This window comes from Eublepharis macularius, chromosome 3 (genome assembly GCF_028583425.1).
Source record: "Eublepharis macularius isolate TG4126 chromosome 3, MPM_Emac_v1.0, whole genome shotgun sequence".
In the NCBI taxonomy this organism is placed as follows: Eukaryota; Metazoa; Chordata; class Lepidosauria; order Squamata; family Eublepharidae; genus Eublepharis; species Eublepharis macularius.
The window spans coordinates 178,985,758-179,013,601 of record NC_072792.1 but is presented as its reverse complement, the minus strand read 5'-3'; the positions used below and the strand labels follow the sequence as shown (position 1 = coordinate 179,013,601).

The 27,844-nt window shown below is 44.9% G+C and overlaps 2 protein-coding genes across 4 annotated transcripts in view; one reads left to right on the top strand and one right to left on the bottom strand.

Moving 5' to 3' along the window:
- MYO7A (myosin VIIA) overlaps positions 1-5,830 on the top strand; it is a 117,179-nt gene extending 111,349 nt beyond the window's left edge. For both annotated transcript variants that reach the window (XM_054973461.1, XM_054973460.1), the window contains exons 45-47: positions 810-893; positions 1,764-1,883; positions 3,797-5,830. In XM_054973461.1, the coding sequence (XP_054829436.1) occupies positions 810-893; positions 1,764-1,883; positions 3,797-3,886 (294 nt within the window). In that variant the 3' untranslated portion in view covers positions 3,887-5,830. The remainder of the gene's footprint in view (positions 1-809; positions 894-1,763; positions 1,884-3,796) is intronic.
- An 890-nt stretch (positions 5,831-6,720) lies between these two features.
- Positions 6,721-27,844, bottom strand: part of LOC129325461 (glycerophosphodiester phosphodiesterase domain-containing protein 5-like) — a 50,749-nt gene continuing 29,625 nt past the window's right edge. The window contains exons 7-16 of one of the 2 annotated variants that reach the window (XM_054973114.1): positions 25,591-25,698; positions 23,658-23,795; positions 22,710-22,792; positions 20,069-20,219; positions 18,934-19,158; positions 16,799-16,956; positions 14,728-14,875; positions 11,208-11,290; positions 9,891-9,970; positions 6,721-7,665 (exon numbers count right to left, since the gene is read on the bottom strand). In XM_054973114.1, coding sequence (XP_054829089.1) covers positions 7,637-7,665; positions 9,891-9,970; positions 11,208-11,290; positions 14,728-14,875; positions 16,799-16,956; positions 18,934-19,158; positions 20,069-20,219; positions 22,710-22,792; positions 23,658-23,795; positions 25,591-25,698 — 1,203 coding nt within the window. In that variant the 3' untranslated portion in view covers positions 6,721-7,636. The remainder of the gene's footprint in view (positions 7,666-9,890; positions 9,971-11,207; positions 11,291-14,727; positions 14,876-16,798; positions 16,957-18,933; positions 19,159-20,068; positions 20,220-22,709; positions 22,793-23,657; positions 23,796-25,590; positions 25,699-27,844) is intronic. The other variant, XM_054973115.1, reaches the window with a different exon arrangement.

The window sequence follows — 27,844 nt, the reverse complement described above, 5'->3', positions numbered from 1 at the left end:
CTGCGAGGCCCCCCACAGCATTAGTGTGAGCATGGGACAAACTGAATCGGGGGGTTGCATGTTTGAATGCTCCCGCACCCAAACTCCCTATACGCAGGAAATGAATGTCTATGAGAGCTAAACTGCAAGAGACAAATTACATGAGGGTGCTCACATGAAGGGAGTCCCAATGTTAGCTGAGAAGCTGAGTTTTAAAAGACAAATTGGAAGGGTTTGTCAATTTCCCCTCTCTACAGAGCCACAAAGATAGCAAAGAGGATTTATTTCCTCTTCACCTCCTAGAAGGGGAGGTGAAACTGACAGACCCTTCAGGAAGCGAAGAGGAAATTAACAAACCCTCTGAGCAGCGATCTCCCCTGGCTCTGTAGAGAGGGAAAATTGACGAAGCCTTCCCGTTTCTTTTAAAACTCAGCTTCCCGGCTAACATTGCGACTCCCTTCACGTGCGCGTCCTCATGTAATTTGTCTCTTGTAGTTTAGCCCTGAGAAAACTATGCTAACACCACTTCTCCCAGGATTGCCAAGTTCCCATTACTCTCCCAGTGGGAGGGGGGAACCTGGCACTTATCAGGATGATCTTCATACTTGCTGCCAGGCGAGATGACATCACTTGAAGAAGTGATGTGGTCGTGCTCGTCAAAGTCCAGCATTGCCTGCAAGCCCAGAAAACTACACTGAGATCTTGGCAATGGTTATGTGGCTCTGCCTGAAGCGGTGGAGTATTTCTACAGTAAAAAAAAAAAGGCACCCTAATTTGTCTGTCATTTTTGTAACCTCTTTAATGTGTCTCCCGCCTTCTACTCCCAACAGCAAACAACTGATCCAAATTACCCAGAACTCCTCTTGATTGCCATCAATAAGCATGGGGTCAGCCTCATTGATCGCAAAAGCAAGGTAAGCCGGGCCTTTGGAATGGGGTTCAAATGACCCGATTTCGTTTCCGAAGCAGAATGGATGCAGGAGCCATTTTGTGTCTTTATTTCCCAACTTTGTATAGCACTCTCAGCTCTTGCATTCATTTATGGGTATTATACCTCCTTTGCAGAAAAGCGGTCTTGATAGGACTGTGCCTACGGTGGTATGGAGATTCTTTTTCTTTTCATACCGTTTTTCACTAATGCACATGCCAAAAAAGCATGTGAATACAACCAACAATATACAAAAGCATCAAAATTGCTTTTTTGCAGTGTTTTATCAAGGAGCATGGCCAGTTGCTGGCATGCCAGGGATACAAATGAACTGAGCACTGTGGCAAAAAAGGACATACTTCCCATTCTGGAATTGCTTTTGGAAGTGCTCCTCTGTGTGTAAGGTGCTATGGTGGCCCCCTAGGGTTTTCAAGGCAAGAAATGAGCAGAGATGGCTTGCCATTGCCTACCTCTGCAGAGCAACCATGGACTTCCTTGGCAAGCTCCCATCCAAGTACTAGCCAGGGCCAACCCTGCTTAGTTTCTGAGAGCTGATGAGATCGAGCTACCTTGGGCCATCCAGATAAGGGTGGAAGTTCTCCTAGTTGAGCCAGAATTATGGAGGAGTAGGATGTAGCACAGGAGTCAACTTCCTAAAGAACAGAACTCTGGCAAATCTGTTGTTTCCATGAGGTTTCTTGGACCACCCACCTAGAATCATAGGATTGGGACCTCCAGGGTCATCTAGTCCAACTCCTTTTGCTTGGCTTGCTGCAGATTCGATGGGACAGTGGGCTCCAGGTTGCCACCGCATGCTTTCTAAGAGAAACCTAACTACTTTCTTGAATGCCCCTAGGATATCCTCATCACTCACCCGTTCACAAAGATCTCCAACTGGAGCAGCGGCAACACGTACTTCCACATTACCATCGGCAACCTGGTGCGGGGAAGCAAGCTGCTTTGTGAGACGTCGCTGGTAAGGGTGCAGGAGTGCTCCAAGACATCTCCTTCTAACGGCAAACAGTGGAGAGACGCTGTGGTGGAAGCGCTAACCTTTCAAAATAGAACGATCCAGACAATGGGAAGGGCTTGTACACTTCCAAGAGTGCATCTGGTGGCTTCCACTTTATGGACTACCATCTTTTGACTGAGGGCCAAGCTACAAGTGGCGAATGACACTTGAACGGCCAGTGTATTCTTCCCTGTTCACTTGCCCTCCACTTGCACTCCACTCAATCCACTTGCCGTTCAAGTGTCATTCGACACTTGTAGCTTGGCCCTGAGTCTAGCTACTACAGCCTGTAGATCTGACTTCATCAAAAGAAAATTAAATCGCACAAGCCATTTATCCCTCGTTTTAAAGGGATGTATTAAAATATTTGGATGAATTGCCACTAACTGCAAATGAATCGCCCTGCCTTCGCTTTATCCCCTCTTGAGCCACGGGGAAAAGTAGGGTATAAATATTTTTATAAGTAAAATACAAATCTCTTTTAGTTATCTCCCCAGCTACCCGTAGACGGTCTTCCATAAAAAGTGTCAGTGCAGCCAAACGATTCAGAAATTCATGGTAGCTGTCTGTCAGTGCAATCCTATGGATGATTACTTGGAAGTAAGCCATGTTGAGTTCAATGGGGCATAATCTCAAGTACGTGCACAGAGAATCGCTGCCTGCTTGTGTTAACCACTAGTTGCTCGTCCTCTGTTGAGCTCAATGCAAAAACGAAATTTTAAAGGATGTTACCCAGCCAACTGCCTGTACCACTGGCCGTTCCTAAGGCTTCTCTGACTCTGAGCTCCCACCTCTGAGATCACAAAGAATAGAAGAATAAAGAAGAATAAACGCCTTGCCGACTGAGGGCCAAGCTACACATGACGAATGACACTTGAACAGCAAGTGGATTGAGTGGAGGGCAAGTGAACAGGGAGAAATACACTTGCTGTTCAAGTGTCATTCGTCACTTGTAGCTTGGCCCTGAGAGGCGCAGGTGTGCTGTATGGCATGGTAGCCATTTTGTGTTGGGAGAAGGAAGGGCACAATTTGGACTTAAAGTCCACCTTTCGCAGGCACTTGGAGTAGATTCATAGAATAAATCAATGGCTCAGTGGTTTGGTGGTTCAGATGCAAATCAGCAGTCTGCTGGTTCGACTCCCACTCCTGCCATGAGCTCAGTAGGTGGCTTTGGGTGAGCCACTCCTTTCAGCCCAGCTCCCCAGCTGTATTGTGGGGATAATAACAATACTAACTTGTTCATAGCTTTGAGCGGAGCACTAATCTGTCTAGAAGAGCGGTATATAAGCGCAGTTATTATTAATGAATAAGATGGGGCATCCAAGGGACACTTCAATAGGATTTGACTTGTAGAAGTCTGCAACTAACCAGAGATCTAAGCCAATGGTGAAGCAAAGCATAAGTATTAATGTGACCCTTTAAAAATGCAAAAATTACATAGTACAAACCTACTGACAGCAAATTATCTATAGCCGTATAGTCTACAGTCCCTGACTCTTTACCTCAAGCTTCTTTCTGAATCATCCCTGTTTTCTATGCGAAAGGCCCTCATGAATAATTAGGTTCTGCATAACAACAACAACAACAACAACAACATTTGATTTATATACTGCCCTTCAGGACAACTTAACACCCACTCAGAGCAGTTTACAACGTATGTTGTTATTATTATTATTAGTAGTAGTAGTAGTATATTATTATTATTATTATTATTATTATTACATTTGTGTTGTTGTTGTTATTTGTATATTATTATTATTACATTTTTAACAGTTTCTTATTTTTGGTCGTGGATTGTTGGGTGCGTTGAGGTGATCCGCTCAGCTGAAACAAATTGACCACACCCCTTTCTCGACTTTTCTCGACTTTTCTGTCAGGGCTACAAGATGGACGATCTGTTGACCTCGTACATCAGCCAGATGTTGACAGCGATGAGTAAACACAGGAGCGCCAAAGGCAGCAAGTGAACTGAGAGAAGCCTCTGGCCAGCAACCCTGGAACTACTCTGTCAGCTGGGGGCTGTGGGCCACCCCTGCAGTTGGGGAAAGACGTTTTCCACCCACGTGTGGAAGATGAGTCGGACTCCTTCAGAAAGCCTGTCAGACTCGGATCTCGAGGACTCTGGTCTAACCTCCCCTTCCAGCGAGGACGACTATCTCTGAGGACAGCCTTCCATCGGCACCCCTCGCTGCCTCCTTTTCCTCTCTCCTTTTGGATTTTAAAACCTCAGCGGTTCTTGTTTCCCTCTCACAGATCGAGGAACCACAAAATGCCACTGCTGACAATGAACAAAGAACCAAAATGGCAGGCGTTGCAAAGACCTGTGGGAAAAGACTGCTCGCCTCTTGCTTGAGCAGGGGAATTGGTGGGATCAGCTTTCTGCTAGAAGCGGACATATTCCTGCCCCCTCCATCACTGAGGTTTAGGGGCTGAACTTTTTGAGAGAAGGAAAAATTAAAGGGTCTCCCCCCCCCCCCCCCGTTTGTTAAAAATAAATGTAAAAGTGACGAAAAGAAGCACATTTTGCAAAAAAGAGAGATGAAGCAGTTACTGAACTAGACAAAGCATATGGGCGACACGGTTTGAATGTGCAATATATGAAATGTATTTAAGGAGGGTTTGGTTTTACAGTGGTTTCTTTTCACTCGTTTTATTTATTTAAGGGAGGGAGACTGAGGTAGCTTTTCTGGATTGATGAGTTTGACGAGAACAGATTGGGGAAGATTTCTGCTGGCCTTGCCCTTTTCCGGAGTCAATGAGTGCAGTAAGATCTGGAAAGGGGACTAATTTCTTTGTTTGTTTGTCTGGGCCTGGAGTTCTTTTGTCCGGGCTGGGTGGAAAGAGGGCACTATACCTGGGACGAAAAGATGTTATACATTCTGGTGGGTCCAGTATAATCTGTACAGGCAGCCTTGCTGGACAACAGAATTCAATTGAAGGAACTAGAATGGAACTGATAATGTATTCCCTTGTGTGAAGGCAGCCTTCTCCATGAAATAAATTTGGGGAATGAGAAATTCTCAAGTAAATTCTTCTACTTTGAATTTCCAGTTATGAGCATCGTCGGCTTTGTGGTGGGGAGAGGGACAGCGTAAAAATATGGTAATGTGACGTTTAACATTTTTCGCCTTAAAATTCATCCACCAAAATTTGAAACATTTCGTTACTTTACCGATATCCCTTACAAGCCAGCTTTAAAAGAATTATTTGAAAACTTTTTTGCCTTTCAAAATGTTAAAATTTGAGCACGGAAAAGATGGCTGAGTTCTGACTCTGTTGCTTCCATTCGACCTCTGCCTCCCTCACCTTTCTGCATTTGGAGACTGGGAGCCAAGCTACAAGTGACGAATGACACTTGAACGGCAAGCGAACAGACTCACGTGTATTCCTCCCTGTTCACTTGCACTCCACTTGCTCTCGAGTCTGTTCACTTGCCGTTCAAGTGTCATTTGTCACTTGTAGCTTGGCCCTTAGCAGTATGATGTACAATGTAAAGAGGGAGGATGTATTCCACCAATGAAATGACTGGAAGTTGCCCAAGAGCAGATTGGACTGAGGTTGCACTCCCAGGAGCATTTTTCCTGAAAAGCTGAATTGCAGGAACAGGGCTTTTGGTAACCACAAATACAGTGATTCCTGTCTTGTCTCCCGCTATTGTCTCATTCCCAGGTGCCTGTGCTGTCCCTCTAGCCACTTGCAAGATCTCATACTGGCCATTAGAACATAAATCCGTCATGGCTTTTGGCGTCTCCCATGTTCGTGCCACCTGTATGCCATGGCTGATGCTATACAGCACACAGGGTTGGCTGCCATGCCAATGTGTGCTACAGCATAAATTGATCTTCATGGATGTGTTTCCTGTTTTAGAGATTTTTTAAAAAATACGGCATGTGCATAAATATTGGTTTTTGTGTGTCTGCATCTGTTTGTAATCTGTTGTGTTTACACACATGATGTGATACAGAAAGGTTGCTGTTGTGAAACATTAAAGCAAAACATTTGCGGGGGGGAAAGAGAGCGAAAAAGACAGAAGGCTAATGTTGTTTCATGCTTCATGAAGGGTATGTATATGATAAGAGGGTAAAGTTCCCATCCTAATGGAATTGGGTGTGGGTGTAGATTGTGGCATTTTTCATCCATCTCGTGTTTATGTTCTAAAGGGAAAAAAACTTTTGTTGTCCCCCTGGACCACTGGTCCTAATAATTCCAGTTCCATCTCTCTCTCTCTCTCTCTCTCTCTCTCTCTCTCACACACACACACACACACACACACACACACACACACACCTGTTAAAGAAGGGACAGTGGCTTAGGTAAACCACGTGCTGTGAGTACATACAGTGCAGAGCCAGCCTTCTTCCATTGGCGATCGTAGGTACTGGAGATGGGGCAGACCTCTGTAGGGGATGCGTTGTGGTTAGTAATGGCTTGGCATACCTTTTCTACAATGAAATCCTGAAGCTTTGGGGGCTTTTTAGAAAAAGATGCCTGGGAGACAAGGGGGATGACGTGCTCAAGATTTAAAGAATTGTGCCTCAAGCAGAGAAAATGGATAGAGAAAACTTTTTCTCCCTCCCCTAATATTAGGACTTGCGGGGGGGGGGGGGTCACACAATGAAATTGATGGGGAACAGATTCAGGGTGGCTAAAAGGAAGTACTTCGTTGTTTTGCAGATTGTAATCCGCCCTGAGCTTGCTAGTCAGGGAGGGCGGAATAGAAATCAAAAGTAAATAAATAAAATAAATTTATTCAATAAATAATTAAACAATGGAATTCGGTGCCAGAAGTCATACAGTGAAATCCTAAGCAGAATTATTCCAGTCTAAGTAATTCTCGCCAGGCCAGTTTCGTCAGGGATCCTGGAGGATTTTTGCCATCTTCTGGGCATGAAGCAGGGGACACTGAGGGTGTGTGTGTGGAGGGAGGGGATAGTTGTGAATTTCCTGCATTGTGCAGGGGGTGGACTAGATGACTGGGAGGCCCCTTCCAACTCTATGATTCTATGACTTCAATGGGCTTAGGCTGGCAATACTCTGTTTAGGATTTCACTGATACTGATGGACATTTATCCCTAATATAACCTCACGGAAATACAAGCAAACGTTTTCCTTCATGGATGGATTTTATTCTTCCATACTTTTTAAAAATAAAATTTTAAATTTCTTTAAATACATTTTTTTTTAAAAAAAATCATAAAATGGCTGAGTTCGTAGAAGACACAGAAACGGATCTTCTGCAAGCCGCCTTTCCACCAAGCCGTTGCAGGTAACCCTTGTTGTTTGCTTTTCTGGCAGCCGCCACAGGATACAAGATGTCACTGGCACATCAAGCAGTCTTCCCCATGAAGCTTTACAAGCAAGAGTCTACCTATTTCTGGAAGGCTGGCTTCCCACCATGAGGTCAATGTCTCTGGAACATGGTGGGATCGGGGACGGGGCAGGGAAATACCCAAATAAAATCCACCTATTTCTGATTGTTCCATCGCTATCAAAAACGTGAAAACTGGGTGCTCTCTGGGCCTCTTTACTGAGGAGGAAAGGAGACAAATCGATCAGAGCTGTCACCCAAACCCGAGCACAGCCTGGCTTCTCCTATCAGTTCCGGTCATCACCCCATACATCTTCACATCTGAAGTTTAATGGAGCACCACAAAGTTCTTCTGCAGACACGAATCTTCTACCTCGGGTGAAGGGGATTCTCCAGGGCAAGCAACTTTTCAGGCCACAGTTGGCATCGTGTTAAGCTCTGAAAAGATACAACGATACAACAATTGCCTGGCTGAAAACTAAGACCACGCTCCAAAAAAAGACCAAAATCTTTAATTCACATATTTCACATTTTTCAGTTCACATTTTTAATGCTTCCTTGTGTAAAAGCTCCCTGTGCGGGGGGAGAGGCTAGCATCTCAGAGCCTCGCTTCAAGTGACATTTTACACGTGAAGGACACTTGATCATTTTCGCAAGTCTTTCTGGGAACTGAAGTCCCTCTCCCCCACCCCTTTTCCTTCCATTCCTTCCCCTCTCTGTTAGAATGGCTGCCTGAAGAGACAGAGAAAGCCTACAGCAACAGCAGCTTTTGCAAATCGTCTTGCTCTGGGAGGGGGGGGAATGCTCTGGAGAAAGCTGAGAAAGTTGCAGCTGCCCGCCCCCAAAGATCGTTGAGAGCAGGCTTGTGACTGGAGGAACGATTTGCAAAAGCTGCTGTTGCCGCAGGCTTTCTCTGACTTTTCAGGCAGCGATTCTAACAGTTCTAACAGAGAGGGGAAGGACACTAGGACTTCACCGACATGTCAGCTATCTCCAGAGCATCCCCCAACCCCCAGCAAGACGATTTGCAAACGCCGCTGTTGCCATAGGCTTTCTCTGTCTCTTCAGGCAGCCATTCTAACAGAGAGGGGAAGGAACAGAAGGAAAAGGGGTGGGGGAGAGGGACTTCAGTTCCCAGAAAGACTTGTGAAAATGATCAAGTGTCCTTCATGTGTAAAATGTCACTTGTAGTGAGGCTCTCAGAATGCAAGCGTCTGGCCTAGCCGTCCATATGCAGTGCTAGCTTTCAACTTAAGAAGATCATAGATCCAGAGGAGTTAGCCGTGTTAGTCTGCAGTTGCAAAATAGTAAAGAGTTCAGTAGCACCTTTAAGACTCACCAGCTTTATTGTAGCATAAACTTTCGAGGACCACAGCTCTCTTCGTCAGATCTTTACTATTTTGCAACTGAAGAAGGGAAACTGGAAAATGTCATATCACACCCCCCCACACACCCCTGTCTGAAGTGGTACAGTCTGTTCTACCATCTCCACACTCTGCCATCTCATTCCGTTGCATGGCCAGACCACATCTAGATCTTAGGGTGAACATTAAAGATGAAGCCACATGTTATTTTTTCTTTAAAAAAAACAAATTTCAGCAATAGTGCTGTGTCTTAAAGGGGGAGATTGGTGCAACGAGCAGGGGGAAAAGCTTTGAAATCCTTTCCCTTTGGGCTATATCCCACCATAAAATGAACATGTCCATGCCGTTTTAAACACAGGCAGGGATGGGGGGGGGGAACGTGTGGGTGCCTGTTATAGTTGCCAACCTCCAGGTGGGATCTGGAGATCTCCCAGAATTAGAAGTGATCTTCAAACTATCAGTTCTCATAAAGCCAAGCTAAAAATGACGAATTACACGAGGATTGCATGTGAAGGGAGTCGCAATGTTAGTCGGGAAGCTGAGTTTTAAGAGATCAGAAGGCTTTGTCAATTTCCCCTCTCTACAGAGCCTGGGAGATCTCTCCTCAGAGGGTTTGTTAATTTCCTCTTCACCTCCTATAACAGGGAGGTAAAACTGACAGGGAGGCAAACAGGAAATAAACAAACCCTCTGAGGAGCATCTCTCTGGCTCTGTAGAGAGAGGAAATTGACAAAGCCTTCTGATCTTTTTTAAAACTCAGCTTCCCCGCTAACGTTGCGACTCCCTTCACGTGCTCCTCCTCATGTAATTCGTCTCTTGTAGCTTGGCTCTTAGAGAAAGTGGCTGCTTTGGAGGGTGGACTCTGTGGCATTAAACCCAGCTGAGGTTCCCGCCCCTCCCCTTTTAAAACCATGTAGCAAGTCGTTCTGTTCCTCCCCATAGAATTTCATATGTATCTCCTATTTTCCTTCTGGTGGCAGCCAGAGGGGGGCAGGGAAATGACCCAGGTAAAGAGGTCTAAAAGCCATGGTAAGTTGGGGACAAAAATCTTAGCAGGAGGGCTGTCCCCATCAGCAACAACCACTGAATCCAGAATTGCTTCTTGTTCTGCCCTTATTTGATCCTAAAGAATCGAATGCCTGAACTAGCAATGTTGTGGCCTGGGGGAATGAAAGCAGGCCAGGAGCATGAGAGACCAGCCCCCCCCCTTTTAATGTTTCTGTGCTGCCGTAGTTCTGCTCATTTAGTCACTGCCTCTGAAATGAAGGGAGGCCAAAACCCGGAAAGAAGAGGTCTCACTTGTTCCAAACATGCTGTAGGCGCCACTCGTGAGAGTATCGGTGCTACCAGAATCGCAGGAAGTACCCTTCTCTCTCCACCTAGAAAGAAACGAATATGCCAATTTTCACAATCTCTCTGGGTCTCCCACCTTCATTTGTGTGTAAGTGTGTGTGTAGATAAATACAGAGCTATACAGTTACATCCTCAAAAGTTCTTGTTAGTGGAGAACGGCCAAGATGCTGTTCCTTGGGCACATGCTCCTACTGTGCTAAAGAGGATGTTACATGTTATACATGTTACGAAGTACCTAGGGATGCTCAAGTGAACCTCATTTCATGTGTGTCTCCCCTCTCTATCTTTCCATGCACTCACTCGTACAGTCACACTTCAATTTTCTCTGCGTCAATACATTCATGCATTCCATATCAGTTCCTCCTCAACGGCTAAAAGTATCCCAGTTTCCCCCACATCCATTCATTGAAATGCAGATCTTGACACGTTCTCGCACCTTAAAGAAATGCAAATTGGCAAGTCAAAGGAGCCTCCAGTACTTGTTCTCGCAGCGAAAACAGAGCGTGATTGGCGCTTTGCCCTCCAGAATCACTTGCCAATGCAATCACACAAAGGGAGCTCCTGTGAAAGCGGCTTGCACGTATACCAAGCAAGAACAGCCTGCACGTGAATTGAGGACCACACATACAATCTTGTACTTGAGCTTTCCCAGATAATTCGTAACGTGTATTTTCACCCTAGGAGTTGGCTTAAACTGAGCCCCAGTGGAAGTGAAGGGGACAGCAATAGTAGCTAGAGTAATCCTCAATCAATTATTGTTTGCAATACTGTATTAATCTACCATTGTGGTTTAATTCGGAGCGTTCTGGTGTTTGCCAGGTATTGCTGAAGTGTGGTTGCTTCCTTCACTCCCTGCAGCAGAAGCCATTAATTTAAGAACTTTGTTGGTATCAATATTATCACATTTTAACCTCCATTTTTCAAAGTTGCTCAAGATGTGGCATTCATTCTTCCTCCTTTTGGTCCTGATGAGGTTACATTGGGCTAACAGGGACCGACTGGCCGGTGCTTCCTTGCTCCCTCTAGCGCATTTTTTTATCCTGCATGCAAGGGTTCTCCCCTTTCTCTCGAGCATCATGGCCAAATGGAATTCGAACCCAGGGCTCCCCAGTCCAAATCTGAGACTCTAACCACCACTCAGGATAGCGCCGGCTAAATTTATTCCTGAACTAATCTGACCCTGGGAATAATTCACCCAAGCAAGTGCCATCCAAGGTAAATGTTGTTTTCACCCCACCGCATTGTAACCACAGTGGAATTTACCAGTGAAGGAGAAACACCAGAGAGATTAGAATGGCTGAGAAGATATCTGTGAGGATCCACATAATCTTGTAATCCCGTGGTGTCTGTAATACAAAAGCAGAGGAATAGAGTCATTCATCCCCCAAGAAAAAGGGCTAAAACTAGACCAAGGAAAATCCTGAACTGGCTGAGGATGTCACAGTTTCCACCAGCTGAAGCCATTGGATGAATCTTCACAGACATATGCTATATAGAGAGCTGCCGTAGCACAGTGGTTAAGTGGTTCAGCTGCGAATCAGCACTCAAGTGGTTCGAATCCCACTCCTGCCATGAGCTCAGTAGATGGCCTTGGGTGAGCCATTCCTCTCAGCCCAGCTCCCCAGTTATACTGTGGGGATAATAATAACACTAACTTATTCACCGCTCTAGGTGAAGCACTAATCTGTCTAGAATAGCAGTATATAAGCACAGTTGTTGTTATTCGAATTATCCGAAACACAATCAACAACAAGCGGAGGTCATTATTATTATTATTATTATTATTATTATTATTATTATTATTATATCCCCCCTACCCATTATCAGGCACCCATTTTTGTACCTTCGTACAAACAAAATTGTTTATAATAGCAGAATGGTTTGCAAAAGTCAGTAATTTCTAAATATTGGCAGGCCATGTGAACTATAAGGGGTGACATTTAACACCTCTTTGGCACCTCTAGTTATCTCTTGGAGAACTAGAGGGGTACAAATTCATAGGATGATAAAAAGAAGTATCGGCAAAACAAAGTCATAACCACCAAGCGTTTTCAGAGCTATGCCTAGTCATATACTCAAAACCCTCCTTCGTTTCACTTATCTTTACCTACGTTGCAATTTCTAGAGAGGGACAGTAAAATAAAAGTAGGGAAAAGGGGAGGTAGCCGAAACTCACTCCCGTAATGTCCTTTGGGAAGAAATAGACTCAGAAGATAGCTGTAGCTAAAACGGTATATGTAAAATCCCTTCACGTAAAGGCAACCTGGTGGCCCTGTACGTGTTGCCCCATGGACAGCTCTGTCCCTGTGCACTGCACATAGGGAGGGAGGGATCGATGTGAGGCCAAGCAATGGCCACAGCTGTTATCAGATAAAGTAATAATGCATTTCAGTGATGCTCATTGAACAGTAACGCACTCCAAATTCGACTGTTGGTCTGAGGGCCAAACTACAAGTGACGAATGACACTTGAACGGCAAGTGTATTCTTCCCTGTTCACTTGGAGCCAAAACACATGTTAAGAAATACCCAGGTTCAGCACGTGTTCTCTTACCTCAAGGTTTGCCGGGATCTGTAGGCGTCCTGGAAGCTTAAAGTTTAGCATTTACAGAGCAGCAGAAAGGGGAAGGGAAATACAGGCGCCTGTATTTCCCTCTCTGCTGCTCTGTAAATGCTAAACTTGTTCTCTTACCTCAAAGTTTGCTTGGATCTGTAGGCATCCTGGAAGCTTAAAGTTTAGCATTTACAGAGCAGCAGAAAGGGGAAGGGAAATACAGGCGCCTGTATTTCCCTCTCTGCTGCTCTGTAAATGCTAAACTTTAAGCTTCCAGGATGCCTACAGATCCCGGCAAACCTTGAGGTAAGAGAACACGTGCTGAACCTAGGTATTTCTTAACGTGTGTTTTGGCTCTTACTCTCCACTCAATCCACTTGCCATTCAAGTGTCATTCGTCACTTGTAGCTTGGCCCTAAGTGTCATTCCTTCTGTCACAAAAGGGTTAAACTGGTTTCTTTTAAGTTTAGCAAGTTTAGCAAAGAGCCAATTAGGTGTAGAGTAGACCCATCCCACTGAAGAAGGGGAGGTTTTATTCTTAATGGGAAATAGTAAAAGAGTCCAGCAGCACCTTTAAGACAAACCAACTGTATTGTAGCATAAGCTTTCGAGAGCCACAGCTCTCTTCGTCAGATGCATGGAGGGTATAAAGAAACTGGCCAGAGATATATAGGTGGTGAAGGGAAGGGGGAGAGGGTGCAGGGGGTGAGGGTCATGTAAATGTAAATAAGTTACAAGGAGTCATGAAAGAGGTGGAGTGTACTCCATTCTACAAATGGATTAAAGATAAATATAGAGACTAAAATGTAGTAAGGCAATATGGTATGAAATATCAAAAATCACAGTCAACTCTGTATTAGGATAAAGTATGAGGTGCGGAGAACTACAATGTTGATATAAGCAAGCCTAATGAAATCTTTGTGTATTTTTTTCTACTTTTTTTCTTTCTTACTTTTTCTTTTCTTTTTCTTACTTTCTATCTGTATGGAAAATCAATAAAATATTTACAAAAAAAAAAGAATGCCTGAAGGCAGTTACTTCTGATAATGAGATAACCATTCATAGTCTCTATTCAATCCAAGTCTGACTGAGTCCAATTTACATATGAATGCCAATTCAGCAGCTTCCCGCTGGATTTTGTTTTTGAAAGGTTTCTGTTGGACTATGGTGACCTTTAGGTCCTTGATGGAATATCCTGGTAGATTGAAGTCTTCTCCCATTGCAACATCCAGAAACCAGTGGGAGAACACTTCAGTCTACCAGGACACTCCATCAAGGACTTAAACACAGCTGACTCCTCTGGATCTATTCTTAATGTGGTGACCCTAAGATTGACTATTGGCTGATCAATATATTGGAGATAGCTTGTGCTATCCTGCATGTACGCAAAGGGTCAAAGAGAGAGTAGCAAAAGAGAGAGGGAACAAGATGGAGCAGATCAGAGTTAGTTAGACTATTGTTGTTTCCCTTTCAGTGTAACCCTTTTCCCCTCATTTTTGAAGTAAACTGTTTCTTAGAAGTTAAACACACTCGTGTCTGTGCTGCATTATTTTGCTGTGCTTTATTTACCCTAGATTTCCAACAGACTGCAATGCCATGGATGTGCAGTCCATAAACAATTATCAGAGGGAGTGAGAATAACATCCCCTCCAATTCTCTGATACGTGCCCTTGTCCTCTCCACCTCTTGCCATTAACGGTGCTTCTCCAAGGCTGTATAAATGGTAGGGAGAACCAACCCATTATTCAGGGGTGAGAGTGGGTCAGAATATGGAGGCGTCTTTTAGAGCCAGTTTGGTGTGGTGGTTAAGAGCGCGGGACTCTAATCTGAAGAACCAGGTTTGATTCCCCACTCCTCCACTTGAAGCCAGCTGGGTGACCTTGGGTCAGCCACAGCTTCTCGGAGCTCTCTCAGCCCCACCCACCTCACAGGGGATAATGTTGTTGGGACAATAATAACATACTTTGTAAACCGCTCTGAGTGGGCATTAATTTGTCCTGAAGGGCGGTATATAAATCGAATGTTGTTGTTTGTTGTTGTTGTTGTTATTGATGGCAATTGATGGACCTCTCTTCCACGAACCTGTCTAACTCCCTATTAAATTTAGAAGCACAAATATGTCTTTTTAAGACGAGATGTGCTCTTGGTTGCTATTGGCCAAGATAAATGATAGCTCTAACCCCCCCCCCCCATGCACCAAGAGAGTGGAGCGTACCCCCCCCTCACTTACTATCAGGAAGAATGGCTTTGTGACGCTCCCCAAGGTGTGCACTGCATTGGTGGTGACGGAATGGGCTCCGGCGCACCAGGCTAGAGAAAAGAGCCACGGCTCACTGATCACGTAGAAGTTGGTTGTGATGTTGGCTTCAGCATATTTCCTAAGCAAGCAGGCAAGCAAGCACAGGGTTCCTCTTAGCTCAAAAAATTGAGCTGAAGTCAGCTTCCAGTACTCACCCATTCATCTCAGAGATCAAGATCCCACCCACCACTCCCCATGGCTCTTTCCTTTTAATTTACCAGAGCTGTTATGGAAGGATTAATATGAATTTAGGATAAGCAGCGCCTATCTGTTTGAAGCGCACAATAAAACCCAATAACCATAAAAATAACAATAAAACAATAAAAATAAATAAACAATAAAACAAAAGACAATAAAAACCATAAAAACCCCAAGATACATTCCCTGGACTGTCAGTTTTACAATGATGGACGTGAAGAAAGGAGAACTAAAATCAATAATCCGAGGTTGCCATCTGCCTGTCGGCATCTCTGATAAAGTTTACCTTTCTGCACTCCGCACTCCAGTTTACCCTTAACACTAATTCTGGAAGTGAATATAGCAAGCATTTAATCCATCCTTGTGAACTGGTTGGTCCAAAGCCTCCTTTAAAGGGACTTCCAATCTGTATCCCAAGTTTTGATTGGCCCAGGAAGAGAACTCACAAACTAGAGGTGAACCTCATAAGAAAGGTCACCTGGAGTTCAATTCTTAGTCAGGTCTCCAGCACCTCCTTGGTTAAGCCTTACTAAGCCCATCTAGGTGGGTAGCTTTGGCCTGCCTCTTAAGAAGGGACTATGGCTGAGATCTCATAAAGTAGATCAAGCTAGCAACTAATCTGGAGAACCGGGTTTGGTTCCCCACTCCTCCGCTTGAAGCCAGCTAGGTGACCTTGGGTCAGTCACAGCTTCTCGGAGCTCTCTCAGCCCCACTGACCTCACAGGGTGATTGCCATGAGGATAATAATAACACACTTGTAAACTGCTCTAAGAGGGGGTTAAGTTGTCCTGAAGGGCGGTATATAAGTCAAATGTTGTTGTTGTTGTTGTTAATATTATTATACAACAAAGTTTATTAGCCAGAGGCCATCACATTCCTGAAATCAATTCAAAATTAAAAATTACATGATTGCTCATTATTATTATTATATTATTGTTCCACCTATCTATAGTCTGATTCCAAATACCCAAGCTTCCCAGAATATGTGCTTACTCAAAAACGTTTTGAAAAACTAAACTCTGGTTTGGTGAAGGCTACTGGAAGCTAAGCAGGGTCGGCCTTGGTTAGTAATTGGATGGGTGATCTACAAGGAAGACCAGAGTTGCAGAGGCAGGCAAGGGCAGACCACCTCTGTGAGTCTCTTGCCTTGAAAACCCCAGCAGGGGTCGCCATAAGTCAGGTTTGACTTGACAGCGCTTTCCACCACGACCACCACGCACTAGCCAATAGTTTGTTACAAACCTACCAAACTTTTGAAAGAGATGCTGAAATGGACAGCACAGAGAAATCTGAACTTATCTTCCAAGATGGGGAACGCAGAGACACACCAGAAACAGCCGTGAATGATCAATATTGTCACCGGTCTAATACTGATCAAACCCAAACCCCGATAAGATTCTTCCGGTAGGGAGAGCTACCAACATTTATCCTCAAGTTAAACCTAACTTGAGCTTCCCTCAAGTTTTGATGGGAAATGTAGGCGTCCTGGTCCTACAGCTTGGCTCTCCATTTAATTGAAGTTTACAGAAACCCTCCCCCACACACCCAGCGGAGGGGAAGGGGGGCGCCCGGCAAGAGCCCAACGCCTGCACTCCCCTCCCGACCGCATGTTCTCCCTCCCATAGACTGCCGCTCTGTAAACTTCAATTAAATGGGGAGCCAAGCTGCAAGACCAGGATGCCTACATTTCCCATCAAAACTTGAGGGACGCTGACAAGCGTCCAACCTGTGTCAGGCGTCACTTGTAGCTCGGCTCTGTGTGGCTTAGTAGATGGAGGGAGAGTCTGTACCACGGGCAACCTACCGAATATCCTCAGAGGACATCTCTCTGTAATCCAGATTGAGCTTCACAATTTTGTCTCTTTGGAGCTCTTCAAGAGGAGCTTTTCTACCAAAGGTCTGCCGAAATCCTGGGGCAACAGACTGAACAAACAACCTGTCGATATTTTCCAGCCACAGGACCTGTGGAACATACAGAAAACTGCAATATTTATTGCCACAATCCAGAGCCAGGCTGCACAGGGTGCGAAGTGGTGGCTCAACTGTAGAGCACCCGCTTTGCATCCAGACAACTCCCATTTCAATCTCAGGCATCGCCTATTCAAGAAGGTTAGGTGGCAGATGTTGCTAAAAGACCTCTGCCCCGGCCCGTAGAGAGATGAGGCCAGTCGGACTAGATAGTACTAAGCCAGATGGACCAATGGAATTAACGGGCACAAAGTTGATTCAAGCACACCATGCTTGATCAAGTGGAGCGCAAGTGAATGGCAAGTGAACAGGGAGGAATACACGTGAGTCTGTTCACTTGCCAGGCAAGTGCCATTCCTCACTTGTAGCTTGGCTCTTAGATGCCAAGTAGTTCTTCCTGACAGAGAAAAAGGAAGGTTTATGCTAATAAAGTGATCTAAGGGCCAAGCTACACATGACGAATGACACTTGATCAGCAAGTGTATTCCTCCCTGTTCACTTGCCCTCCACTCAATCCACTTGCCGTTCAAGTGTCATTCGTCACGTGTAGCTTGGCCCTGAGATTCACTACTGGGTGATCAGTTTTCTAGGGGTGTAGTTAGGGTTGGAATTCCTGAACCTACTCAATGTCCAGTTGTAGACAGACCATCAAGATGAAGAGATATAAGAGTTGTGAGCTATTCGTTGTTTTCTTTCCAGTGTAATCTTTTTACCTTTATATGTAGTAAACCCTTTTTACAGAAACGAAAACACATGTCTCTGCTCTGTTTATTTCTGCTGTGTATTAATCATTCTGCTATTAATCCCAACACACCCGCCCCGCCCCCCAAAATTACACAACCAGTTTGTTTAGTGCCCCAGAACTGAGTAGTTCCCTTTAATTTAAGTGACTTAAAATCTGGCTTTTAACCAACTGATGGATCACCTTTGATTTTAAGGTGTTGCTGGACTTCTGTTTTATTTTGCTGCAGTAGCCTAATGTGTCTACCTGTCTGCAGAAATGACAATTACCTTCACCAAAAAAGGGCAAACCGCTGGTTCTCTAGCTCAGTAGCATCATTCCTAACTGGCCTTTCTCCGTCACAAGCATCCGATATCTCCCCCCTCACCACAATTTCACATATTCAAACCCCGGAGCCCCACCTACCCACGCTGGTTGCTGTGCTACGGCTGCCATCTCTGGGATGGGAACTTCTGGACATTTGGGGGTGGAGCCTGGGGAAGGCGGGGTTTGGAGAGGGGTGGGACCTCATTGAGGTAAAACGCCATAGAAACCACCCTCCAAAGCACACAGTTTCCCCTGGGGAACTGAGTGGTATAGTTTGGAGGTCAGTTATGATTCCTGGAGGTCTCCAGTTTCCACCTGGAGGTTGGTAGCCCTATCTGATATCCCTCTTTACATGCATGGAAATAACAACAACAACAACAACAACATTCAATTTATATACCACCCTTCAGGACAATGCCCACTCAGAGCGGTTTACAAAGTTTGTTATTATTATCCTCATGACAATCACCCTGTGAGGTGGGTGGGGATGAGAGAGCTCTATGGGCCAAGCTACATGTGACGAATGACACTTGAACGGCAAGTGGATTGAGTGGAGAGCAAGTGGAAGGCAAGTGAACAGGGAGGAATACACCTGCCGTTTAAGTGTCATTCGTCACTTGTAGTTTGGCCCTGAGAGAGCTGTGACTGACCCAAGGACACCCAGCCGGCTTCAAGCGGAGGAGTGGGGAATCAAACCTGGCTCTCCAGATTAGAGTCCTGCCGCTCTTAACCGTTTACACCAAACTGGCTGCTTTTTCCCACTCTCTTCCACTCTCGCTCCAGTCAAATCTGACTAAGCGAGCGGGCCCATCTCATGAAGAAACCCCCAAGTGAAAGAAAACCAGGTTCCAGCCCACGATCACCTTTCTCAAAGCGAACTCAGACCCAACGGTGAAGTGGCGTTGAGAAAGAGTACTTCATACCAAATGGGGCTTGATCTTTGACTCATTGAGGATCACTTCTAAAACTCTTCTGATCCAGGAGTCCCTGTATGGATGATGTTCTTGAGGGCGGTTGAAATCGAAGAGGACAAGCTTGTTATGCTGGTCTGCAAGCTTCAAGAAGTCACTGAGCTTATAAATCGATTGCTCCTCTGCCCACTTCCTGTCGTTATACGAGATAGCGGGCATGGTGTAGAATGGCTTACTCTACAGAGAAATGGACAAAAGATGAAACAAGGAAAGTCAACGGGCCGTGTGCAGAACAAAGCAATCTATTTTTTAAGTTCAAGCCACCTTTGGAGATTTTTCAAGGGCACCTCCTGGGCTTGTAGAGACATGAATGAGGTATCAAACTGAAACACAGACCACATGGATTTGAAGAAGTAGTGCATTTATTCTCCTACAACCATTCAGATAAATTCAACCCAAGAAGCCCTGCTGTAAATGTATGCGGTGCTTTTTGTGGAATTCCATTGCTATTGGCTGCTTCTGATGTGAGGCCTCCCTAGCCATTGGCTAAGCTGCTGAGGTGCTATGGGATGCTTATGAACACACCAGCTGCTTGGGAAATTAGGGAAAGGATAACAGACACAGACAAAGAGAATGTGCATTTTCCCCCCTCTGGTTTGGCGGAGGGGGACAGGTTCGGCCAAGATGAGATGAATATGAATTCTCTTTTAAGGGGAGGAGCTGTGGCTATGTCAGGGAGCCTCTGCTTTGCATGAAGAAAGCCCCGGGTTCAATCCCCAGCATCTTCAGTTAAAAGGACCAGGTAAGAGGTGATGGGAGAGACCTCCACCTGAGATAATGGAGAGAAGCAGCCAGTTTGAGAAGACAATACTTTCAATAAACCGATGGTCCAATTCAGTAGAAGACAGCCTCTTGAGTTCAAGGTGTTTTCCCCCAAATAACTAACAGGGTTACACGCAGGTTTGGTAGGTTGGTGGACTAGTAGGCTTCTCAGACAAATTCGCAACATGCATCTAAGCAAACCCTTGCAAGGCTTTGTGACTCAAAGAATGCTTGAGTGGGATATGGAACCCCAAAGATCAAAGCAAGCATACCTCAAAGAATGGGAGTAGGATAAGTGGAACCCTGAAGTTCAAAGCAAGTATACCTCAAAGAACCATTTCCCAGAGTTCAGTGTCTTTAGCATATCCCAGGTAAACATCTCAGCCGTCTTATCAGCGATCTCTGGCTGGACCTCCCAAAGATTGGTTGTCCTCGTCAAAGTCTTATCATGCATGAGGAATGGGACGCCGTCGTAACTGTTCAAAGAAAGAAGAAACTGCTGTAGCCAAGCTCAGAACTGAGCGTTGGGGCATCTGCCCGATAATATAGTTGTCAACAATGACTGCCGCAAAGTATTTGTTGGATTGTCCTTTCGTTGGAAGTTCAAGACAGACAGCTGTTTTGGTCTGTTGTAGCAAAATAAAAATGCCGTGCCGCTGGACTTAATTTTATTTATTTATCTACATCATTTATCGTCTGCCTTTCTCACTGAAACTCAAGACAGATTACATGGTATGAGTCCGTGCAATCAATATCACAACATTTCAACATATATGTAATGCATGCCACATACGATTTGCGAGATTTATGGAGAAAGTAAGAAATAATGAAAAGAACATTTTAAAGATTTAGCAATGTTGGAACAGAGCATAAGCAAATTCTGTGACGGATATATTAAACGACATAGGATTTTACACAGTAGGATCATACTTATAGTATGGTCCCTCAATAGTAGTGAACTCTACGGTCTCTCGTTGTTTACAGAAATAGTCGTGAAGTCTTTGGCCCATCCTTTACTGATGGGTTCTCTACCCCTTTACTGATGGATCTCAGGAGACCACTTTCTTACAATACAGCCCTCCCGCCTGAGCAAAAAACCCTCATGCTTTATCTTTCATTGGGAAGACACAAGGGAATGTGCGATAAAATCGTAGCATGCATACACTCACAATTTAAAATCTTTTAAAAGTTCCATTGGGAGACAGCGAGTGCTAGTCACCAACTTTTGAATACAAAGCAAGCACCCTACAAAAGAGGAACTTCTTTACCCCCTTGGAGGGCGGTTGGAAGGATAGTGCCGAAATTATTTGCAAGAGAGGTGGTGAAAAAGCTTTCCTTTGATTTCTGTCCAATATTACATCCCTTAGAGCCAGCTCCCATAGGAAGCACTGTTCAAAGATCCCAGTGCTTAGGCAAGCTGGCATGGGTGGTAGTTGCTTAATACCAAAGTTGTGCCAAAATGTCTCCAGTTTCATGATTCCGGGGAAAGTGGGACTACTGGCATTAACAGTGTAGAAGCAATTTTCTTTTTTCACACACAAAATGCTCCATAAAAACATTCACTTTTTTTAGACCTCTTTGGTGCCATTGTGATGTCATAATGCTACATAACCAATCAAATCTGGTTATGTGATTATTTTGAGGGCAAGTGCAGATACTGTCATGAGCACAAAAAGGCATTTTATGCCAATGTGAAAAAACTGTTCACAAAATATTGTGGGTCAGATTGGCACAGCTCTAATTAATACGGATTACTGGTCCCTCAGTATGCACATGAACCCACTTTTTGTTTAGTTTTCCACTTATTAGAAGGAACACTAAAAAGATAGTGAAGCTACTAGAGATAGGCACGAACCAGGAAAATGGCAGTTCGTGGCAGTTCGTGGTTCATGAAAAGCAATGAACCACCCTGAATTTGCCCAGTTCGCAAACCGGTTCATTCGGTTCGTGGTTCGCCACTTCTGGAGGCCGGCAAAGCAAGTAAGAAAGTAAAAATAAATTGGACATAAATAAAATTATTAATTCAGAAGATTTTTAAGATCAACATACAATTGAAACCAAAGTCTTTTCTTTTGGGATTAATGGGCACTCGGCTGGAAAGAAGTTATGGAACTTTGTTTTTATATATGACAACAGCAGTGAGATTATTATATGCACAAAAGTGGAAGCATTCAATATTGCCTACAATAGAAGAATGGTTGCTGAAGATGTTGCAGCTCACAGTGATAGCTAAACTTACTTCACTGTCTAGAGAAAAGACAGTAAGTTTGTTCATTGCTGACTGGAAACCCCTTATAGACTTTTTGCAAGAAACAGATAATAATGATTTGATCATTTGTGGGTTTGATGAATAAGGATTTGGACAAAAAAAAGAGAGCTTTTCTTCGTAAACATAGAGTAAGCGAAAAATTTGTCATTATATTTGTCGCAGAGAAAATTGGAAGCTTTCTCTTAGCTTATATAATTTCTATCTCTTTTCTTCGTTTTGTTATCTCTGTGTTATTTGTTATTCTTTCTTTTATAAAAATTTTAATTTAAAAAAAAAAGAAAGGGCAAACATTCTTGGGAACGGGCAGATGGGGGGGAATATTTTGGGCAACCTTAAAGAGTTCCTTTCAGCCCACCGCAGATAAAGGTAAAAATTCGAAAAGCTGCATGCCAATTCATAATTAACTAGGGGCAGGGCTTTTTTTCAGCTGGAACGCGGTGGAACGGAGTTCCGGAACCTCTTGAAAATGGTCACATGGCTGGTGGCCCCGCCCCCTGATCTCCAGACAGAGGGGAGTTTAGATTGCCACCAGCCATGTGACCATTTTCTCCGAGGGCAACCCACTGAGTTCCACCACCTCTTTTCCCAGAAAAAAAGCCCTGACTAGGGGCACAAGTTTGCATGGTGATGACAGCTTGTGTCTAAGAATCATCATTCTAAAAATATTTCCATTGGTCAGGCAGTGAAATGCTCTTACCTAATTCTGACATCTGTCTCAAGACCATCGCCACCATACTCTATGGTTTTCACAAATGCCATGTGGGTATTTTCAGGAGCCACCTGTTACAAAAACAATAGCCACTGGTGACTGGAGGGAAATTGTGATCTTTCTTAGGGTATTGTTTTTCTATTGCTTAGCAAACCCCCAGCAGTCTACAGACCACTGCTTGTGACAAGAGGCTTTCTAGAGACTCCCAATAAGAGCTAGAAGATGAAGGGCACCACCAAATCTCAGTGCTAAAAGACAGCCAGAGATCAGACTAAAGAAGACCTAAAGGTTTGGAGTCCAAAGTGTCCCCTGTGTAGAACATACTGTAACACTTGCTGCGTCCCTGCAGCAGCAACGCCAATATTTTGCTATTTCCCTTTGCTTTCATTCCTGCATTCCTACGGCACTGATGAATCTCCAGTTCCAATTAAAGTGCATTACAGGACCGGGATCTCATTAGATCTCAGAAGCTAAGCAGAATCGGCCTTGGTTAGTAATTGGATGGGAGACCTCCAACGAAGACGAGGGTTGCAGAGGCAGGCAATGGCAAACCACCTCTGTTAGTCTCTTGCCATGAAAGCCCAATCAGGGGTCACCATAAGTCAACTCTGACTTGAGGGCACCACCCACATACACACAAGTGACAGGGCAGCACTAAGAACTAAACCAGAAGCTGCATTGGAAATACACTTTCGGAAGGTTGTCTGAATTCAAGGGTCTTCACACCATGTCACAGAGCAGACCCGTGATCAAGTGCTCCCCATGTTTATTGGAAAGCCAAAAGCCGCTGACAAAGAGGAGCAAGTCATATTAGGGGCATGTGGTATAGGTACATAATACAGCTGTATGTATACTCCAACCACTACACCACACTGCCTCGATCTCATCATGACAACACCACCATGGTCCCCCGCCTTCTTCCATAGGTCAACCTACCATAGGTGCTCCTCTGTGGCCAATGAGGGCCGGCTTGGGGCCCAAAGTCCCTTCCTCCCGGACGCAAGGAGAGTACATCCCCAGGGGAATGAAGAACAAAAAAATAAGGAGTGCCAAGTAGGGAACCAAAATCATCACCTGCAAAACTGAACAAAATACCTATATCAACTGATTTCATCGATTACCCATTCTATTAATTAAAATAAAGACGGCCCGTCTTATCCCACCACTGTATAAATTATGTGTTTCATTATTGAACAATTTCTTGTGATTTGTTTTATGTTTTCCAAACCCATAGGGGGAGAAAGAACAATGGGATGGAAAAAGGGAGAAAAGACACATTTCTATCAGTGAAATCCTAAGTAGAGTTAGGCCTGTCTAAGCCCATTGATTTCAATGAGCTTAGACTGGCATAACTCTGCTTAGGATTTCATTCAGTCAGTTAAAGGTAGTCAACACATTGGCATCTGGAAACTGCTATAGATATCAGCTACAATATTTTAAAGGTTGGTACCAAGGTCCCACCTCATCTCTGCATGACCAAGGGACCCTCCAAAAATGGGCATCTCTGAGCAGACAAAACAATCCAATAACACAGATTAAAAGAGGGCTTTTGGATGCTCTAGGACTCCATTTCAAAGAAATCTGGTTCAGTGGCTGAAATCTGGGGTACAGCAGAGGTGGGGAAAACCTGCCTTTCACCCCAGAAAACAAGGTCACCTTCGTCCCATAATGTTCCTGAGTCAGGGCTTTTTTTCAGCCGGAGCACGGTGGAACGGAGTTCTGGCACCTCTTGAAAATGGTCACAGGGCCGGTGGCCCCACCCCCAAATCTCCAGATCAGGGGGCGGGGCCACCAGCCATGTGACCATTCTCGCCAAGGGTGATTTAAACTTTAACCCCCCCCTTTTTCCAGCTGACCCAAAGTGATGTCATTGTGCGGTCCTGGGAGCGTGCGCACACTTTGCTTGCACGCATGTGGTACCGGGGGCACCACCTCCTACCAGGAGTTGCCCCCTGTGCTGGCAACCCACTGAGTTCCACCACCTCTTTTCCCAGAAGAAAAGCTCTGTCCTGAGTTATCCCATAACTTGGGTCTCCCTGCAAGAGCCAAAGTAGGAATGTAGAGGGAACGCTCGGTTCAAAAGAGGTCAAACTGCTTTCCCGACTGCCAACCCATAGAAAGAGAGATTTCAAGTGGAAGGGATTTGCAACACAAAGACTCAGCTGTAACCCTAATGACATCCCATGAATGGAAATATTGGGGGGGGGGGCTTTGCCACCCTCAAAGAGGCAATTATTCTAGCTTCTACTGAAAGCGAGAGGCTGAAAACCTAAAGGCATTCAAGAAGGAAACTAGGTTGATCCAGTTTCCACCTTCATGCCATTTGTTCAGCTAATATTGCTCACTGTGCCCCAACGTGCCCTTGCGGTGGCTCGTGATAACAAAAAGAGAACAAAAACCACAGCCAGGATAATTGCCGCTAAAAAACACCTTGCAGGGGGGAAAAACCCCAATTACTGATACACACACAGTGAGGACGGGATCACTTCCTAAAGGCTTTCTTAAAATGTCCACTCTTTACCGGCCTTCTAAATGTCACAGGGAGCCACCACTGAAAAGACACTGCTCTTTGCCACTTTCCTTTTGAAGGACTGTGTGCTTGGAGCAAGCTCCCCCACTGTGGCCTGTTGGGGTCAAGAAAGATCATACAGCAAAGGCCACACCTTCAAATATCCAGGTTCCAGGCTACGGAAGGCTCAAAGGGACTAGCCACTTGAACTGAGCCCAAACTAGATAGCGCTTTATTGTGCTTTCAGCTGCTTCTGCTCGCTGGCATTGATCTATAGCTTTTTATTGCTCAGCTCTGTGCATGTGGCCACAGAACTAGTAACCAGGTTACTTCTTGCAAGTGATGGGTACGCGTACTTACTGGAGTCACTGTACCTTTTTTGTTCAACCGGAAGGTATACAGAGCCACTGGCCAAGACACCAGAATCATACAGACGAGGGCAACCACGTGGAGAAAGGGAGCTGTAAACTGTTGGGGAGACAAAAGAGCCCCAAGACTAGTTAGTGTTTTGCATTTGCAAGGGGACACTGAACATATTTTAGGTATATATATATCCAAAAACATAATAATGCACAGACAACAAGCGGGGGCAAACTTACAATGGCAAACACATAGACCCTGCCTGTAGGCTGTCAATCAAAGAAAGATCCAGAGGAGTGAGCCGTGTTAGTCTGTATTAGCAAAAGTAGAAAAGAGTCCAGTAGTACCTTTAAGACTAACCAACTTTATTGTAGCATAAGCTTTCGAGAACCACAGCTCTCTTCGTCAGATGCATGGAAGGTAAGAAGAAGCTGGTCAGATATATATAGGTGGAGAGGGGAAGTGGGAGTAGATGCAATCAGTAGCTTTTGATTGCAATCAAAGAAAGGTGGGCTTTAAAAAATCAATCAAATGGTGACACTATGTTTTGTTGCCAGGTTGGGGACTTCCTGGAGATTTGCGGGGCGGAGCCTAGAGGGGGCAGGGTTTGGGGAGGGGAGGGGCCTCAGTGGGATATAATGCCATAGAGTCCACCCTCCAAAGCAGCCGTTTTCTCCAAGGGAACTAATCTCTGTCTCCTGGAGATCAGTTGTAATTCCGGGAGATCTCCAGCCACCACATGTAAGCTGGCAACCCTAGGGGTGGCTCAGTGGTCACGCGTCTATTTTGCTTGCAGCTGGGCCCAGAATCAATCCCCGATGTCTCCAGTTAAAAGGATCGGGTAGTTGTTGATGGGAAACACCTCTGCCTAAGAGAGCTGCTTCCTATCGCAATGAACAATACTGACTTTCCGCACAGGTTACCTTCCGCGTGTTCAATGCTTTGGGAGAGCAGGGGCGGGGGTTCCTTAAGGAATCAACCCTAAGAAGGCACTAGAATGAAAACTTTCACACTGCTGTTTCTTCCTAATGCTGACATTGTAAAACTAAAATCTGACCTATACGCACGGCCTTATCCAATGCATATTTACTCCAAAATAACTGTGGATTATTAACTGTGGTTGAAGCCTTACTTAAATGTATATAGGATCAGACTACCGGAGTATCTCTTCTGTGCAATGAACTATCCTCAGGATGATCGTATTTTAAAACAGTGATGCCCAACAAGGTGCCTCTGCACATCATGGCACCTGCTGAGGGTTTTCCAGGCACCCATTTGCTTCTTTCCCAAAATACCTCTTCCCCAAAGCAAAGTGCCAGTGCTGGATTTCCCCCATGTTGCCAGAGGAGAAGGGACTTCAGAAGAGGTATTACCTTTGTGTCTGCAGGGAGCACCTTTTTGGAAACAGCCGTTTCCATTGTAGGAAAGATCCTGATTAGAGATCTCCTACTTGGACTAGGTTCAGGCCAAAGTGTCACATCTCTAAATTACTCTCAGTTTTGCAAAAGGATATGGCTACAGGAACCATTAAGCGCTGCTTGGGGATGTAAAGGTACCCATCCTTGAGTTTTGGGCTTTGTTGGAACAATGTCTTCTTTCTCTGGGAGCTCTCCCAGGTCCTGAAAATCTTGACTCTACTGCAGAGGTCCCCAATCTTTTTGATCCTGTGGGCACATTTGAAATCCTGACAGAGTGTGGTGGGCGCAGCCTCACAATGGTTGCTGCAGGAGGCGGAGCCAGCCACAATTGGCTGCTACAGCTTACCTACAGTCATACAGTGAAGATCAAACCTTGCCAAAGCAAGGTTTTAAAACGTGCACAGCCAATCAAATCTCCAATGGCCAATCAGAAGCCATGCTTGGCAAAGGCCCTGCCCACTTTCTATAATCATTTGGTGGACACCAGGAAAGGTGTTGATGGGCAGAATGGTGCCTGTGGGCACCATGTTGGGGACCCCTTGCTCTACTGTCTCACTTTGCACCACTGAAGAATTATCGCTTAAAGTCACCTTCGTCTGGATCCTGCCAAGGTCTTATGGACAGCCTCAGCTACACAGCTACAACTTGTAGCTTGGCCCTCAGAAGAGACTGAGGGCCAAGCTACAAGTGATGAATGACACAGGTTGGACACTTATCAGCTTCCCTCAAGTTTTGATGGGAAATGTAGGCATCCTAGTCTTGTAGCTTGGCTCTCCGACTGCTGTCCAATGGACTTTTCAACAGTCGCTTGTCCAACATTATGCCAAGCTGCCTAC